General features: G+C 37.8%; 1 protein-coding gene across 2 annotated transcripts in view; it reads left to right on the plus strand.

Moving 5' to 3' along the window:
- Positions 1 to 19,573, plus strand: part of DERA (deoxyribose-phosphate aldolase) — a 119,624-nt gene extending 100,051 nt beyond the window's left edge. The window contains exons 7-9 of one of the 2 annotated variants that reach the window (XM_059934508.1): positions 14,337 to 14,449; positions 18,481 to 18,630; positions 18,937 to 19,571. In XM_059934508.1, the coding sequence (XP_059790491.1) occupies positions 14,337 to 14,449; positions 18,481 to 18,630; positions 18,937 to 18,993 (320 nt within the window). In that variant the 3' untranslated portion in view covers positions 18,994 to 19,571. Of the gene's footprint in view, positions 1 to 14,336; positions 14,450 to 18,480; positions 18,631 to 18,936 lie in introns of both variants that reach the window. The other variant, XM_059934507.1, reaches the window with a different exon arrangement.
- The last annotated feature ends 237 nt before the right edge of the window (positions 19,574 to 19,810 follow it).

Genomic DNA, 19,810 nt, shown 5'->3' on the forward strand with positions numbered 1-19,810 from the left:
AAGGGCTTAGTTGCTCCACGGCATGCGGGATCTTCCCGGACCAGGTCTCGAACCCGTGTCCCCTGCATTGGCAGGCGGATTCTTTACCACTGCGCCGCCAGGGAAGCCCAGTTCAGGGGTTTTTAGTATATTCACAAAGTTGTGCAACCCACCCCCACTATCTAATTTCAGAACCTTTTGTTTTAACGATATAATCTTCTAGGGTTTACTTTCCCAACTCTCCTTCCTTGGTAACTTTACTCAAAAAGAGGGAGAAGGAAGGAGAGAGGTGAAAACTAGGAAGGACAGCGTGATTTTAGGAAGCCCATTTCTGAACTCTTGACTGTATGCGGATACATCCTCAGGAGCATTAATACAATAGTAGAATTAGGAGGTTTAGAGGTCGGTTTAGGAGATATTCTACTGTTTCCCATTTCCCATCTTGGCCCAAAATGCTGACAATATGGTCTTATAAACATCTGAGTTAAATAATCCTTTTATCAAATTGGAAAAAAAAAACTATTTAGAGTTGTTTGAAAAATTACACACTTTAAATCCACTATAAAATAGATGTTATTTGCATTGATTGGTTACTCATCTCTAGCATTATTCTAGTTCTAAAACTCGTTTCAAGTAACCTAAGTTTTAGAAGTGAAAGGAAACTTCTGGCATATTAGACATAGCTCAGGGACTCTTGTTTGTGTCAAGCCATTCTACCATATATCTTTGTATGGTTACCATAATTGTTTAGAATATTCTCCTAGGGACATTATTGTCATTTACCAAGGATTATATAGTCAAGAGTTCCCACCTTGCATTTCATTTGAATCATACTGTTCTGCATTGTTTTAAATGGCCACCTTTTTATTTTTATTGAGGGGAAGGCAACTGCCAGGAATGTGGTTATCATGAGCTAATCTTACCATTAGGGTATTTGAGATATTTTCCAACTCTGAGATTGTGATTGCTTTCCGATTGCCATTCTGTTTGAACATGCCTTACTACTTAACTGTGATGCTCTGTTGCTTTGTTCACGTGATGGACTGGACCAAATGAGAAGTATTTCCAGAGCTCACTCTTCAGATTGAAGGAAAGAACTGAGAGAGCTTGTGTTTCTATTTTTTTCTTTCCTTCTTAGGCTTTCCTCTTTCTTCTGGAAAACATTTCTGCCACATTTCACAAGATTAGCCAATATCCCTGGATCACATAAGGATGGCTTTGTGGTGTACTTCCAGACTGGGCAGGAGCACCATGTTGATATCTGCTCAGGGGCCTTCTGCTTCCATCCTTACTCTGGCCAGTTCTTCAGCCATACACTGGATCTTTATATCTCACCCCAAATTATTTTCAAGCCTACGATGAGTGAAAGAATACAATATCTAAGAATATGGTTTTAATTGGGGGCTTCATATTTTTGTACAGTACCTTTGTGTTTTGGTTTTTTTTTAAAGTGTCCCATTGCAGATTGCAAGTATAAATTAGTGTCAGAATTACCATACAAAACTCTCTTGCTCACTTGAATCGGTGATTTCTTACAGAGCAGTAGAAAACATGGTGCTAATGAATAATGTGCCCTGAAGCTCTTATTATAGGGTTGGCATGAATTCCACTTAATGACAAGCTTTCTCAAGCGACAGTTGATTTTAAATCCTATTTTTCATTAGTGAGGTATAAAATGTTCATAATACCTTCCATTGTGCTGTTCTTTTGTAGCCTAGTAGCATATATCTTCCATGTTCACCAAGACGCCCTTTAAGATCCTACCAGTAACTTCCTATCTCATAAGTAAGATTTGTTCAGGAAATAAAAATGTATGTTTTCCCATTGTTAGCTGTATGTTTTTCTAATAATCACATCTGAAGCTTATTATGCAGTAATAGCCTTAAGATATTATTTTTTTAAATGTACTACTTTGGTCTTAATACTAGTTTTTAATCTCTTCTTGTTTCTATGAAGTCTGAATGAGATTTTAAAATTGAATAATAATTTGATCCGTTAATCTTTTGAAGCTAGTAATTTTATTTTCTTCTCTTTGCAGTCTCTGAGGTTCGCAAATGAATAGAGCTTCATTACTGCAGTCTGCATTTAATAACCATTATCCATTATCTTGTAATTAAGACTCCCTGTAACGAATCATGAGGACAATGCAAAAATACATAGTACATTTCTTTAATGAACTGGAAAATGTTCATCTTGTTCTATTTAGTAATGAGTTGCTGAATAGTCATTAAATCCACTGGAGAATAGAGCTAGATGGATTTTGAAGACTGTCTTGAGTTTGTGGTTAATCTATTAGAATTAGAATTTCATCTTCTATTTTTATCAACAGCTGATTAGAAGTCATTCTGTTTGACCGAATTGATTAGAAGACCGTATACAAGGGCAGCTGTTGCTTAATGAAAGTTTTTAATGAAACTGTACCAGGGAGACTTGCAATTATAGGCCTTAGAAAAGCTTTGAGTTGCTTTAGACCACGAAAAAAGTCTTGTGCTAGAGATTTCAAATTAGGAAAATAAAAAAATACAATACAATATCATACTATAAATTTATTATTAATTTTAATTTCAGCCAATCACATTTGAATACTAGTCTATTTAATGTGTTACTTTTGACTCTTCAGGCCTTTCATCTCCTAGTTTAGTTATTTCATTGAAATTATGGGCACTGATGAAAGAACATTTATATGGACAGCTATTTTAATTGTGAGATATTTTCTCATAAGGTTTTTTCCCCAAGCTGAGCAGAGGTGAGCTTGGTTAATGTTGGATTTACATGAGCTCTGAGGAGAATCTCTGGTGCTCTGTGGTGTTGGTAATTCGAAATCTAGCATTTATTTCTCTAAGGTAATTTTGTTTTAGCAGAGGAGGCAAGGGAAGCAATATTAAAATAAGTAAAACAAAGTGTGTGCCTACCTAGTCCCACTGGAAAATCCATTGTTCTTTTGACAGTTGTAAAATACGAGTGTACTTTCTAAAGTATTTTGTGTAATTAAAGCTTGGCCTTATTCCTGGATTTAAAGGAATGGCCAGGGGTGCCTACCTCCCTGCTATTTGAATCTCTTATGTGGTTTCTGATTCTCAGTTGTCCTTCCTCAACCTCTCCAGCACAGACACCCAATTTAGTACCTTAAACACTGATCTCAGGTGATCAAGGGATTTTTACAGTCAGTTTTTAAAACACGCATTGACACGCACGCCCCAAATATCACCACTCCCTATCTCTGCCCCCTGTCCCTCCCAGAGATTCCTTAGATGCATCCGTTTATTATTGTTGGGATGCGTCTTGCACTTTCTGCGCTTTTGGTATTTCTTCTAAGGGTGGTTTTCTTCCATCTGCCCTCTCATCTTCACATTTTCTCTCTCCTTCAAGGTCTCTCCCAAATTCCCCGTTCCATGAAACCTTCCCTTGTTTTCGCTGAAGTGAACCTGAACCTTTCCATTTCTTGTTGACTATAATACTTACTTGGCGTCTGTCCAAAACACTGTAAATACTGTATATAATTTGTATGTTTATCCATATGTGATTTCCAGACAATAAAGTCTTGCATTAAAATTTAAGGACTTCTGGTGTCAGCTTTGACATGTGAAGAGCTTGGAAACTGTCATAACTGTCCTTGGAGCAAGAAAAAGCCAAGTAAACTGAAAATCAGTGACTTTTCTCAGACCCATTAAGGAATTTAAGTCACAGGGCAAACTGCCATCTTGAAATCTGTAGAGACAGGAAGATCCTGAGAGTCACAGCTGAGATCTGCTTACCCGCTAGAGCCATAAACTGGTAGGAACACTTAAGCGGTAATTTTGACAAAGTGCTGGAGGCTGCATGTGGCCCCCACACTTTTGTGGCTTTTCCCTCCAGGAACCCCAGATTCTCACAGTGAAGAGCCAAGAAAGATCCTCTCTTGGCTGTGGCAGGGGAAGGGGAAGATAATCATTATGAAATATGCCCAGATCATTCTCCCTGTCAAAGGTCCACTTTCCAGGGCAAAAGACTTTATTAGAACCTTATCCTACCTGGGAGGGCATTTCACTCTAGTCTTCCTACCTCACCAAAGTAGGGGAGAAAAGCCAAGACACAGTTATGAAGGTTACAGCCCAAGGACAAAGCCCACTTAAAGACTGAAATTTAATAAGATTATAAAATACTTCCTCTCTCCCATACGCTATCATCACAGCAATAGGGCTCCAGTAATCCAGTGGATTATGGCTGACAGAGCTAAGAGACATAGACTGTCTCTAAGTAGGAAGACTTAGGAAGCCTGAAGTAAACATGAGAGACAAAAACCAGGATGTTATAGGACTTGAAGTCTCCAATACCTGTGGCTACAACAGATATTAAACACAGCCCAACTCTTAACCAGATTAACATAAAATCTCACACTGAAGTCCCATCTATCTCAATTCCTATTACTTGATGTCATGACTGGCATTCAACAGAAAATTACAAGAGAGGGACTTCCCCAGTGGCACAGTGGTTAAGAATCCGCCTGTCAATGCAGGGGACACTGGTTCGAGCCCTGGTCCGGGAAGGTCCCACATGCTGTGGAGCAACTAAGCCCGTGCACCACAACTACTGAGCCTGCATTCTAGAGCCCATGAGCCACAACTACTGAACCCGTGTGCCACAACCACTGAAGCCCGCGTGCCTAGAGCCCGTGCTCCGCAACAAGAGAAGCCACCGCACTGCAACAAAGAGTAGCCCCTGCTCACCACAACTAGAGAAAGCCTGCACGCAGCAATGAAGACCCAGTGCAGCCAAAAATAAATAAATAAATAAATAAAATTTTAAAAACTATTAAAAAAAGAAAATTACAAGAGATGCTAAAAGGCAAGAAAAAACACAATCTGTAGAGACAAACATCAGAACCAGTCAGATATGACAGATATGTTAGAATTATCAGAAAGAGAAATTTAAAGTAACTGACTAATATGTTAATGATTTTAATGGGAAAAGTAGACAACATGAAGGACTGATACGTAATATAAACAGAGAGATGGAAACCCTAAGAAAAACTCAAAAGAAAATGCTAGAAATCAAGAACACTGAAACAGAAATGAAGAATGCCTTATCAGTAGACTGGATAGGGCTGTGGAAAGAATCAGTGACTATGAAGATAGGTCAAAAGAAATCTCCTAAATTGAAATGTGAAGAGAAGAATGGATGGAAAAAAAACAGAACATTCAAAAACTGTGGAACAATTTCAAAAGGTGTGGCACATGTAACCAAAATACTTGAAGAAAGAGAAAATTGAGTAGACAGCATATGTGAAGTAATAATAGCCAAGAATTTTCCAGAATTAATGACAGATACCAAACTGCAGATCCAGGAAGCTCAAACACTTAGCAGAATAAATATCAAAAACAAACAGACAAACAAACAAAAAACACTACTTCTAGATATATAATATTCAAACTGAAGAAAACCAAAAACAAATAGAAAATTCCAGAAAAAAGCCAGAGAAAAGGAAAAGGAAACAATTCCAGTGGACTTCTCATTGGAGACTGTGTTGACAAGAAGCAAGTAGAGTGAAATAAAGTATCGAAGGAAAAAAAACCCCACCAAGATAAAAATGTATATTCAGTGAAATTACCCTTCAAAAGTGAAGGGCTTAGACATATTAAAAACTGAGGGAAATCATTGCCAGCAGATCTGCCCTATAAGAAATGTTAAAATGTTCTTCTGGAAGGAAGAGAATTATATAGGTCAGAAACTCTGATTTACATTAAAAAGGAAGGCCGTCAGAGAAAGGATAAGTGAAGAACAAAAAGAAATTATTTTTCTTTCTCAGTTGATCTAAAAGATAACTGTTTAAAGATTATACCGTATGGATAAGTGAAGATGAATTACAGCAGTGTTATAGGTGATAGGAGGGAGAAATTAGGAATACTTGGTTGAAAGGTAACTGCAGTACTTGTGTAGCAGTATAGTGTTATTTGAAGGTAGATTAGTTAAAAATGTATATTGAAAGCTCTAGGGCAGCCACTAAAAAAATATACAAAAGAAGCATAATTGATATGCTGAGAGGAGATAAAATGGAATCATATAAAATGCTCAGTTAAAACCAGAGAAGGTAGAAAAAGGTGTAACAATTAATAAAAAATACAACAAATAGAAAAAGGTATAATTAATTATAAAAAATAAGACCCTATTATATGTTGTCTGTAAGAAAGCCACTTTAAATATAAAGACTTTGAAGGTTCAAAGTAAAGGGATGGAGAAAGATATACCCTGCTAACATCAGAGTAAAGCAGAAGTAGGGGTATTAATTTCAGACAAAGCAGACTTCAGAAAAAGGAACATTTTCAGGGCTAAAGAAGGACATTGCATAATAATAAAGGGGTCATTTCTCCAAGAAGACATCCTAAACAATCCTAAACATGTATGCATCTAAAAACAGAGCATCAAAATATGAGGCAAAATCTGGTAGAACTGAAAAGAGAAGTAGACAAATCTACTGTTATAGATGGACTTCAAGACCCCTCTTTCAGTAGTTGATAGCTCAAGAAAGCAGAAGTATCAGCTAGGATGTAGTTGACCTGAGTAGCCTTATTAATCAACATAATCAAATTGATGTTTATAGAGAACTCCATCCAACAGCAGCAGAATACATATTTTCAAGTTTACATGGAACATTCACCAAGAAAGGATACATCCTGGCTCTTAAAACACACTTTAATGTTTAAAAGAATAGACACCATACAAAGTATGTTCTTGGACTACAGTGGAACTAAACTAGGAATCAATAACAGAAAGACAGCTGAAAATCTCCCAAATAGTTGGAAATTAAACAACATACTTCTAAATAATACATAGTTCAAGACATTCTCAAGAAAAATTTTAAAAATTTCTTTTGAATTAAATGAAAATTAAAATACAACTCATCAAAATTTGTGAAATGGTGCAAAAGCAGAGCTTAGAAGGAAATTTATAACATTAGATGCATATATTAGAAAAGAAGAATGATCAAAAATCAATAATCTCAGCTTCTACCTTAGGACATAGAGAAAGAACCATAATTTATGTCTAAGGCAAGCAGAACAGCAGAAATAAAAATTAGAACAGAAATGAAATGAAATTGAAAACAAAAACAGTAGAGAAAATTTTAAAACCCTAAAAGCTGATTCTTTGAAAAGATCAATCAAATTGATAAACCTCTAGTCAGAATAACCAAGAATCAAAGAGAGACTACTAATATCAGAAATGAGAGATCATAACTGTTCCTATGATCATTAAAAGAATAATGAAGGGATACTATGAACAACTCTTTGCCCACAGTTTGATAATGTAGGTTACAAGGATCAATTTCCTGAAAGATATGAACAACCAAAACTCCCACAGAGAGAAATAGTCTGAATAGGCCCATGCCTATTAATGATGTTATTTTAATTTTATTTATTTTATAAAATGTTTTAATTATAGAGTGTTATAAAATAATGAATTTGCTTATTTATTTAATAATATAATGATATTTAATACTTTAATAAATTATTAAAGAAAAATAATTAAAACCTTCCAAAAAGGAAAGTACTAGCTCTAGATGGTTTAACTGATGAATTCTACCAAACATTTAAGGAAGAAAATAATACCAATTCTCCACAGTCTCTTCCAGAAAATAGAAGAGAGAGCACTCACTCTGTGAGACCATCATTACCCTAGTACTAAAACTAGATAAAGACATTACAAGAAAGAAAAACTATAGATAATTGTCACTCATGAACATATATGTGAAAATCCTCAATAACATAGTAGCAAAATGAGCCCAGTGTATAAAAAGAATAATATACCACAGCCAACTGGGATTTACTCCAGATATGCAAGGCTGGTTCAATGTAATGTAATCCACCATATCAAGCTAAAAAAAAAAAAAAAAAGTATGCCAATATCAATTGGTACAATTTTGGCATTTAACAGATTCCAACACCTATTCATAGTAAAATCTCTCAGCAAACTAGGAATAGAGGGAACTGCCTCAGCTTGATAAAACATATCTACAAACAAACTTTAGCTAATATGCTGGGGAACTGGATGCTTTTCCCCTAAGACCCCTCTAAGAACAGGGAAAGATGTTCTTTCTCACCACTCCTACTCAACATTTTACTGGAAGTCCTAGCTGGTGCAATAAGACAAGAAAAGGAAATACAATGTATAAAGATTGGGAAGTGTGGTAGACTGATAATGACTCCCAAAGATAGGTTTACATCCTAATCCCTAGAACCTATGAATATTACCTTTTTTGGGGGGGAAAAAAAAGAGCCTTTGCAGATGTGTTTAAATTAAGGATTTTGAAATGAAGTTATTATTCCGGCTTATCCGAGTAGACTCAAAATGCCATCATATACGTCCTTATAAGAGAAAGGCAAAGGAATATTAAGCTCACACACAGAAGGGAAGGCAATGTGCAGGTGGAGACAGAGATTAGAGTGATGCAGCCAAGGAGTGCTGGCAGCCATAAGAAGTTACAGAGACAAGGAACATGTTCTCCTGAGAGCCTCCACAGGGAGGGCAGCCATGCTCACACCTTGATTTGGGACTTCTGGCCTCCAGAACGGTGAGAGAATAAATTTCTTTTTCTCTAAGCTACCAAGTTTGTTATAATTTGTTACAACAGCAACAGGATATTAATACAGAAAGAAAGATATAAAACTGTTTTTCTCTGTAGATGACCTCCCTGTCTATGGAGAAAATCTCTCCAAAACAACAAACTCCTGAATCTACTAAGTGAGTTTACCAAGATTTCATGATACAAGATTAATATAAAAAAGTCTGTTTCTTTCCTATTTACTGTAATGGACAAACAGAATTTGAAATTTAGGAAAACAACCATTTACAATAGTAATTCATAATTGACATACTTAGGTATAATCTAATCTAACAAAATATAATCTGTACTTGACCTATTTGCATACCTGTTAGATTGCCTAAAGTTCAAAAATTGACGCCACCAAATGCTACTGAAGATGTAGAGCAACAGGAACTCTCATTCGTTACTGTTGGGAATGCAAAATGGTGTAGCTACACTGGAAGATAATTTGGTAGCTTTTTTCAAAGCTTAATATGTTCTTACTGTAAAATCTAGCAATTGCCCCTCTAGTTATTTACCCAACTGATTTGAAAATTGATGCCCACACGAAAACCTGCATATGAATATTTATAGCAACTTTATTCATATTTGCCAAAAACTGAAGCAACCAAACTATCCTTTAATAGGTGAATGGATTAACAAATGGTGGAACAGTTATGCAATGGAATACTATTTATCAATAAAAAGAAATGAGCCAGGAAAAGACAGAAGTGAATGTTAAGTGCATGTTGCTAAGTGAAAGAAGCCAGTCTGAAAGGCTGCTTGATTCCAATTATATAACATTCTGGAAAAAGCAAAACTGTTGAGTTAGTAAAAAGTTCAGTGATTGTTGGAGTAAGGGGGAAATGAAAATGTGAAGCATAGGGGATTTTTTTAGAGTTGTGGAAGTATTCTGTATGGTACTGTAAAGATGGATATATAACACTATACATTTTTCAAAACCACTAGAAGATTCACTACGAGTGAAGCTTAATGTATGCAAATGAACTCAGCCATTTAGGGGGTCAGGGGATTCCAGGATGGAATGCACAAAGAATCAAATTGTATTACAAATGTACAAAACAGCCTCACTGAAGGAGGTGGGAGAAAAGGTGCTGAGCTACATATCTTTATAAATGAATTTAGTCTATAAAGCTTAGAGGCCAGTGAAACTGCACGTGAGGACTAGACAGTTGTTGATGCAGTGGTTTTCCATAATGGTGTGGTTAACAATTCAGAGAACACGATACATGCATACTGGATGTGCACAGTTAAATAAATGGATCATGGATGGTGGGTGCAAGGTTCTCACTGTTGGGGTGGGAGTTTACAGATAAGCAAGGGGAGAGGGCTAGAACACTCCTTGTAATGGGTCAGAGTTGGAGACATCAGTATAACTCGTCTTTAGTTTAATATAGACGTAGATAGTTAAATATGGAATTGTAAATATATACGTATATATAAATGGATTAGAATATACACACACATTTTTCCTCGCTCAGTCAGCTGAGAAGGCCTAAAAGCAAGATCCCTACAATAGCAATGAGTACACCTACCACCAAGATCTTGGTTTCTAACACTATTTTCCAATAAAAGGAACCAGGGCTCTTTGGAGAAATGCCTTATTCTTGGACGGGGGTGGAAAACATATAAGACGAGCCTGGAGCATCTGGTAGTACCAGAAAGTAAGTGCTTACAAAAACAAAAAATCCACATGATGGTGGTGTGTCAAAGGAAAACAGGAAGCAACTGAAAGAACTCCCAGTTGCCAAACCTAGAGCCATTTGAGCAACAAAATAAATTAAGTAATATTGGATTATAAACCCAAGTAAAGAATAAATATCTTTGAGTCTATACTCATATAAATAAATGATTATAAATAAATGAATAAATGGAGAAGAGACAAGTCTCCCATGCAAAAACATCCAAAGAATGTATGTAGCTGCTCCACCCTGAAGGAAGTGGCTTGCAGCTCCCATTCCTAAAGCATGGGATACACATAAGGACTTCTTTCCAAAGAGTACAGTATGGAAAATAGGAGGAAAGGAGTGACTTTTCACTGGAGAAACCTAGCAAATACCACCTCCACCGGTGTTCAAGGTCAGCTTCAACAGTGGGAAGTGATATCGTTAATATGTACCCTTGATGTGAAGTGATGAAAATGGCACATTACCTCTGTGGTTTTCGTCCCCAAAAAACATGTAACCCCAGTGTAATCATGAGAAAAATGTCAGACAATACCAGTTGACAGAAATTTTATGAAATACCTGACAAGTACTCCTTAAAATTGTCAAGGTCATCAAAATAAGGAAAGTCTAAGAAGCTGTCACAGCCAGGAGGAACCTATGGGGACATGACAAATGTATTATAATATCCTGGATGAAATTGGATTCTGAGTAAAACTAAGGAAATCTAAATAAAGTATTATTTATCTAAATAAAGTATTATTTTGGTTATAATAATACATCAATATTGGTTCATTAATTATAACAAATGTACCATACTGATATAAGTTGCTAATAATAGGGGAAACTGAGTGTGGGGTATATGGGAACTCTCTGTAATGTCCTCATAATGTTGCTGTAGATCTAAATCTGTTCTGAACTTAAAATAAATAAATAAAATGATATTTTCTTCTAAGCCACCTGCCCAATTTTGTTACTGGGACTGGAATGAAACCCCAAACTGTCTTCCTTTCCCCATTAGTCAGTTAAACATGAAAAGTATTATAATTTGCCTTTTCTTGGTAACTGTGGCCACCCACCCATCCACCCACCCAAAATTTATTAAGCTTCTCAGGTGTGTCACGCTCTGGGGATACAGAAGTGCACAAGAAAGGTATAGCACCTGTCTTCAAACAATACAGTCAAGAAAGGGGCACAAACAATGTGTAGGCCACCATTACAGCTCCTGGGCTGCTGTTGCCACCATGGTAGGTGTTTTCTTCTAGGTGTACTAGGAAGACAGTCTCCTCCGTAAGGGAGTTTGGCTCTTTTGGTTAACTTTAGATGGTGTGATTTTTAAGTGACCGTACCTTTTTTTTAGGCCTCTAAATATGGCCTTAGTCTTCTGTCTTAATAATCTTCTCTTCTGAGATGCTTAGAAGAATTCAGATAGGTCCAGTGTTGTACCCCAAAGCCTTCTAGTGGATCAGAAGACAGTGTCACCTATTAGGAAAACACATCACGGTTTCAGTGTGAATTTTTTAGTAATGTTCCTCTCACCTCTTACATCTATTTGCGGGCTTTCATTTCTTCTCTTTGCTTGTTATGTCTGATGTTGTAGGGGCCAGGCATTGGTTGTGGAGTCCCATTTATTCACTCATTCATCAACTTATGCCTACTTCAGGGCCTTCGCACTTGCTGTTTCCCTGCTTGTGGTACTCTTTTCACAGATTCCCTTCATCAGTCTCTGAATTTTACTCGTCAGAGATGACTTTATGATGACTATTTAAATACAGCTACCTCTCCCCAAATCCATCACTCTCTTTCTCATTATGTTGCATTATTTTTCTTCACCACACTTCACTCCACCTGGCCTTCGTTATATAGCTCTTTGTTTATTGTCTTTTTCTTCTAGAGAATCTAGTCACAAGGGCAAGAACTTTGTTTTGTGTCATGATCTGTTCCCAGCATGTAGAACAGAATCCAGCACATAGTAAGCACTCAGTAAATACTTCTTGAATGAATGCAGGCATGACAAGCACATCTCCATTTCCCCAAATGGGCCTACAGGCCCAAAGGAAAGAAAGCTTCCGATGACCTGCTTGGATAGATAAGAATTCCTGTGGTTCTTACACAGAGGGCAGCCGTACCTAGGTCTTCGCTCCATTTCTGTTTGTATAACACTTGACAGGTTTCACAGTCTTTTCACAGAGATTGTTTCTTTTGATTCTTTGTATAACACTATGAAGCAAGTAAGAATTTCCAGACATGTTTTATAAAGGAGAAAGGTTAGGCGATGGAATTTGCAAGGTAAATACAGTATCTGGCAGAGCTGGAAACCAGATCTCCTGACTTCTGGCTCATCAAGTGGTTACCCAGGATTTATGTTTCCTCTACACCTGCTCATAGCATGTATGCTTTTGAGGGAAAGGGCTTGAATGATTTGTGTTTATATTTCCCACTGTGCCTTTCACACAGTGTGCTTGCTGAAGCCGTGTTGATTTGAACCTTTCTATCCACAGGGTAGTCCTGGGCATGTCTTTTGCAGTTGAAACCAGAGGGGAGAGTTTTGGCCACTTCTTGTCTCCACTTCTTTTGACCGTTTCTTTGACAGACCTGGGAGAATCTCAGAGATTAGCTTTACATAGAGTTCTACAGATTGTGTGGGCGAGGGCCATGAACTGGCCCAGGAATCACCTAGGAACTTTGTTTCTATTCAGATTATGATTCACTTGGTCTGGTGTAGGGCCTGAGAGTCTACGTTTTATTTTTTAAACAAACTTTCTTTTTTAAATTTATTTTATTTAATTTACTTATTTATTTTTGGCTGTGATGGGTCTTCGTTGCTGTGCACGGGCTTTCTCTAGTTGCGGCGAGTGAGGGCTACCTGTTGATGCGGTGCACAGGCTTCTCATAGCGGTGCCTTCTCGTTGCCGAGCACGGGCTCTAGGCACGCGGGCTTCGGTAGTTGTGGCACGTGGGCTCAGTAGTTGTGGCGCACGAGCTTAGTTGCTCCGCGGCATGTGGGATCTTCCTGGACCAGGGCTCGAACCTGTGTCCCCTGCTTTGGCAGGTGGATTCTTAACCACTGTGCCACCAGGGAAGTCCGAGAGTCTATGTTTTAAACACGTTTCCTGGTAGTGCCTGTGCTGCTGATCTGTGGTCTGCACGGAGCATTGCGAGGATGGTTCACCACCTGAAGGATGGAGTCTGTGTTTGGCTGTCTGACTGTGTGACCCTCAGTAAGTTTCTTAGAGACTCTATAGCACATGGGTTAAGCTATATTGCTTTGGTTAGAATTCTACCTAACCCCTGCCCTTACTGTGTGACCTCAAGCAAGTTACTTTACATTTCTGTGCCTTAATTTCCTCTTTAAAAATGGGGATCATATTAGTACTTATACAGTTATTGTGAGGATCGATTGAGTCCGTACTTAGAAAGCACCTAGAATAGTGCATAGTGCACAGCACTCAGTGACTCTTAACTATTATCATCCTCTCTTTGTCTCCTTGTGCTATTTTGTTTTGGGTTTCTCTTCAGCAGAAGCCTACATCAATAGGTTTAAGATACATTTGAGACACAGGAAGTGTTTAAAATACTTGCTAGTTGAAAAGGCATGGTGTCTTTCATGAAAATCACAATCTGGTTGGAAGACAGACCTTTCGTCAGCTAACAATGCAGTAGGAATCAGCTAACGGTGATTCTCCTCGTGCTGTCACAGCTATACTGTGTACTTTCTATCACACGTAAGAATATGAGTAGGCCCTCCAGTTTTGTCGTAAAATGTTATGATATATGATGCTAAGCACAGGGCATGAAATTGTTTCTATTCCTCTCAGTTTTGCATTAAATAAACCAACTTGATTTTAATTGCTGATATGGAAATATAGAGGCAAGAGCTCCAGGGATCAGTGAGAATCCGTTTGTGCCTGATTTAATCCATCGTATGGTCAGGGGAAAAAAAATGTCGACAGAATGATCTTAAAGAGAGATTTGGTTTTAGTTTTTCAAATAATTGATGAAAAATAAAGTCGTGTTCTTCAGGAAAAAGAATTTACACGTTTCTTCCACCGGCTCAAAAGTGTAAAAAATAAGTTTTTGAATTAACATGGAGTTTTTTCTTCCTTTTGTTTTAGGATCAGATTTCATTAAGACCTCTACTGGAAAAGAAACAGTAAATGCCACCTTCCCAGTAGCTATAGTCATGCTACGGGCCATTAGGGATTTCTTCTGGAAAACTGGAAACAAGGTATATATATTATTGCCAGCAAATCTTTCTTTGGAGTAAAGATAATGTTATTTACAATACTCGTCACAGCCACGATAACTGTCTTTATAGGCAGATGGTGCGAGTGCGTTACCTGTATTAAGATAAACGTTTAATTTACCTTTCACTACAAAAGAATACATTCGGGGGGAAACTGTGCGATTCACAGAAAGTGAGTATGAGTGTGGGTGTTAGGATGTGTGATCAAGGTGTAAACTCACTTTATGACCTTTTATTAACCGAAGACAATTTTATCACTGATGAGAGATTCCTAAATGGGTTCCTTAACGAACTAATTCTGCTGCAGCACAGAAGCTTTCTGGTAAGGCGTTGGCCAGAGAAAACAGGTTAATGCAGAAATTAAACTTCCTTGAGGAATGGAAAGAATTGCAGAGTAACATTTATTGAATGATAAGCTGTGGTGGTGATATGAAAAGTATGCAATATAATGGGAAATAATCTTTTCCTGTCATTATTGAAGGACACACATAAATTGGTTTTTCTGTTGGGAAACCCCCGGTCCAGAAAAACTTATTACTTTTAATAATATGAGGTGAAGAGAAAATTCTCGAGGAGATGAACTTATTAAACAAAATAATGAAATGCTGTGAAACAGCAGGGAAAAGGTAGCTAGACGTTATATAGCTCTTGAATTAAATATCCATTTTTGCGTTTTATGGCAGCTGGAGGTGCTCTTTGGAAGACTGTTAAGCTGAGGAGGATATATGCTCGCTTTTGTCAGCTTTTCGAAAAATAATACATATTTTTTGAAACATATGAATTTAAAAGGAAAAATGCGTATGAGGTGTTTTTTTTTAAAATGAGTTTGGATTTTCCTTTTCACTTCAAGTTGCTTGTTTAGCTGCAAATTATCTCAAAGGATTTTTTTTTAACATCATTGGCGAGAAAGGTAATTTTTATTTTTAAATGAGACTTTCCCTTCCTGAAAGGCATCTTTTAAAACCAATCTCTTGATTTCTGCTGCATAGAAACCCAAAAAAGAACTTTAATCCTTTGCCAGCTGGATGTGATGACTTTATATGTGACTGTATTTCAGTTTATTTTGGAATTGGAGACCTTTTTTAGAAGGTACCTGAGTTTGAGAGGAAATGAACTCCTTGCAGCATTTGCTCCTTCAGAATACCTTCATATCTTAGAAGAGTACAAATAGGATAAATATCTACACGGTGACCTACATATGAAAGTTAACCCAACTGAGTAACCTCCTCTTGGTAGCCTTTCTGCAATGGTCCTAATTAAAAAAAAAAAAAAAAAAAAATTATAAGAAAAGCTGTAAAAATGAGAACTCCAGCTTTGGACCCCCCAAATGAGACCACCACCACTCACTAGATCAGTGGTTCTTATTCTCAGCCAAAGAACATCACAATAGATGTGAAGCTTTTTATACTTCCAGATGCCTGGGCCCTCACCCCGGCAGTCCTGGATCAGTCTTCAGGCATCTCTACGTTTCATAAGCTCCATAGTTGGGGCTAAAATTCTCCAGTGGGGACCCAGTCCTGTTTTGTTTTCAGTAAACATTCATTGAGTTGTTACCTATGTGCTGTGTTAACCTATGTTAAGTGCTAGGGATACAAAAGTGAACATGTCCCTTCTCAAAAGAGACCTTACACAAGAATTTCAATAAAAGTTTTAAGTGTTCAGTGTTCTAGGTCAGGGTAGTGAGGGAGGAACATTTTGCTGTTTTTCATTACTTTCTTTTTAATTGTATCCCCCCTTTCCTCAGCTAATAAATAAAGTTCATCCTGGTTTTATTGAGAAATAGGTACAAGTCAATTCATATTCATCTTGATCACATTTGATTTCACATAGGACCTGTGTGTGTATCTGCAAATCAGGGGCATTTTTTTGGATTGTTGACAAGCTGCCCGGGCAGCCCTTAGACTATGAAGCTTCCACGTCATTGATTTAAGGGGTGTTTTAAAATGTGACAGGCCGCCTTCCAGACCATGATTAGTGTCACTCCTGAGAAGCAGAGGCTTGATATTTCATAGCTGATTTCACTGCAGATTCATGTTTTCCATATTCTCTCCCTTAAAAAAAAAAAGGATAAACTTAACGCTAGAAACTGTCTTTCGAAACCTTGCCAAATAGACTTGCTGACACAACTGAATTGTATAGAAAAATCTATATGCAGCACTGCCTAATTAACAGAAAATGCTCCTGTGAATAACATGTATGCTAATATGAGCTAAAATTGATTTTTTTTTTTTTGCCTCATCTCAATAAATAACCTGACTCCACCTATCTCCCCCCACTACCCACCCCCTCACTCTTACAGGGTCACTTGGGCTCCAGAGCGATAAGCAGATATGGTTAGAATCTCTGCACAACTGTTGCTTAGCTGTGTGACGTGTGACCGAGGCAGGGAAACCAGTTGGGAGGCTTCTCCCGATGTTCCAGTGAGGGCTGACGAGGGTCTAAACTAAAACAGTGGAAGGGAGGGGAGAGAGGAAAGTACATGTGGAGATAGATGAGTTCAGAGGGTGGGATCGGTGGGACTTGACTTGGTGGGTCACTGGATGTGATGTGAGGGACGTGGTAGAGTCCAGGTTAACTAGGAGTTTCTGGGTTGGGTTTGCTGACCTAAAGCAAGTAGACCGCTAACTATTTCTCCGCCAAAGATGGGCTTATTTGGGATCAGCCACCATGGCGAGCCACATGCAAGTCCCTGCAGGGCAAGGAAAGAAGTGTGCTTTATAGAGAGGAAAAGGAAGACAGCGGATACTAAGCAAGGAGTCCGGGGCTTTTCATTGGCTGAGTCCTTTGCAGAAAAGCAGTCTTTCTTCTTCCTGTCAGGCTCTGTTATCCAGGAGTAAGAGCCCCTGCTTCTGGTCTCCCGACTCCATTTAATCAAGGTTTCTGTTTAATCATTTTTTACAGGTTGATAATGGGACCATTCATTTATTGTGTCCCTTCTCTGGCATTCTGTTAGCAATCACCCCCTGCTGGTGCCACCTCTCAGAGCAGCCAAACTCTGAGTGGTCGAAGGCGTGAGCTTTAGTTCTTGGGCTTTGGGTGTTTACTGCACCGGATAGTCAAGTTCTTGAGACAAGTATATCCAAATAAGCAGGTTTTACTGTATATAGGACACGTTTATCATTTTCGAATGGACCCAGGGACATCATTTGTAAACATCAGATATTGGCCTAATTGTGCTTGTTTTTTGGTCACCTTCAGAGACTACTGAAGTGTGAAGGTCCCCTACACCATCTTTTTCACCTGTACTTTTTTAACTGTTTGGCTGCTTTATGTAACTTGGTCTACTTACAACTTAGAAAAAGAGTCCCTGCAGTTAAGTTGATTAAAGTAACTGTCACCTCTCCTTGCTGGTTGCTGCTAGTTTGTTTAGTGTGGCCTCACTGAGTCTCTCCTCTTGTTTTTTTTTTTATTTTTTTTTATTTTTTTTTTTATTTTTTATTTTTTAGAAATTTCATGTAATGTCTGAAACATTTATATTAACATATTTCCATACATATTTCCATACAAATACAAATATAAGATTTTTAGAAATTTCATGTAATGTCTCCTCTTGTTTTAAATCCACATATGTCTCTTTTGCAGCTCAGGATGGAGGGCTGAAAGGTGTACATTTCTTCTGGCCTCCTGGTAGAAACAGAGAATGAATGGGCTTTTGTGATATGTTTTCCTGTTTATTGACACCTCTCTTGTTTATCCCAGGTTCACAGCTATAGTCTAGATGGTTGAGGTTTATGACTTCCCAGTAAGTGAAATGTTAATGAGGGTTATTAACTCTCATTAGTGTCTCAGAGGCAGTGACATTCTTCCCATTAATCTTGGAAAAGTCGTTTTGTAGTGTAAATGGGCATGAGTCAGTGCTCTAAGGTCTTTTGCGGGGGGGGGGGGGGGGGACACACACGCGAACTAGGCTTTAGAAAAGAGAGGATGGAGACCCCATATTAACACAGGACCAGTTTTTAAAGCAACCCAATAACAATGCTAAGCATGGCTCTCTTTCCCGCCTCCCCTTTTAGATAGGCTTTAAGCCGGCAGGAGGCATCCGCAGCGCGAAGGACTCCCTTGCGTGGCTCTCTCTCGTAAAGGAGGAGCTAGGGGATGAGTGGCTGAAGCCAGAACTCTTTCGAATAGGTGCCAGCACTCTGCTCGCGGACATCGAGAGGCAGGTGAGGAGCAACCCCTTGTCCTTGGAACAAACTGACAAGTATTTTTGAGAAAGAAGTAAAAAGGCACTTATTGGGCTGTGAGAACTGGAGGTGAAAACTCATCTGATGACCTCATTGTACACAGCCTCTGCCTTCTTCCAAGCAAACCTCCACCTCAATAGGTTGGATGGAGATTCTGCTGAGCACCTAACAGTGGGGCTTTATAATGAAATGTTAACTAAAATTATTATGTAACGCTGTAATTATTAATTGATGTGTATAGTAATATAATAATTAATGACTGATTAAACTCTGCTTTCCCCACAGATTTACCATCACGTGACTGGAAGATATGCAGCTTATCATGATCTTCCCATGTCTTAAATCAGCGACGAATTCCAGAAAAGTCCTTTACTATTTTTTCTGCGTGATTGCTAAAATTATTTCATTAAAAAAATGAGGGAATAGGTAACTGACTTTTTTCCCTTAAAATTTCCATTGAATTTAACTCAAAGACTGAAAGGGAAAAGCCAGGTACACACATGGTGTGTACACACATGGTCCCAGTTTCAGGCATGTCTGAAATGGTCTTGATTACTAGAAGATCTCCATTGTTAATTTTGTGAAGATTTTCTCTTAAGAACTCTGAGTAAATTGTTAATGATAGCTTTGACAACATTAAATTTTAAGGAAGCAAAATGTTGACTTACCCAAGAACCATGCTGTAGCAAAAGAAAATGCAGCACCCCTGAACTGCTCTTGTTCTCCCACTGACTTCAGGACTCACTTACTTGGCACTAATTTCCTGCCCTGAAAATCCATCTTTAATTTTTGCAGCAGATACGCCCTTTTACTAATTGTTTTGCTAATGAAATTTCTGTCATTGTTATATGAAACTATGGATATCATTGAATTTTTTAATTAAAAAAATGCCTATAGTTGTTTATTTTTAAAAAACCTTTAAATTGTAATAATATATATTGAAAAGTTAATCCATTAAACATATAAAGAGGTTTTATCAATGACTTTCTAGTAGAGTCCTTGGGTATTTATCTCAAATAAAGCACCTCAGTACATTATTAATAAATACAACTTATGTCTATATTCTGAAACTTTCTCTGATAGAGTGAATAGGGAAGAAACAGCAGACACTAACAGCACTTAGTATGTGCTAAGCTCCTTATATATATCAATTTATTTC

Source organism: Balaenoptera ricei, chromosome 10, assembly GCF_028023285.1.
Source record: "Balaenoptera ricei isolate mBalRic1 chromosome 10, mBalRic1.hap2, whole genome shotgun sequence".
Lineage (NCBI taxonomy): Eukaryota > Metazoa > Chordata > Mammalia > Artiodactyla > Balaenopteridae > Balaenoptera > Balaenoptera ricei.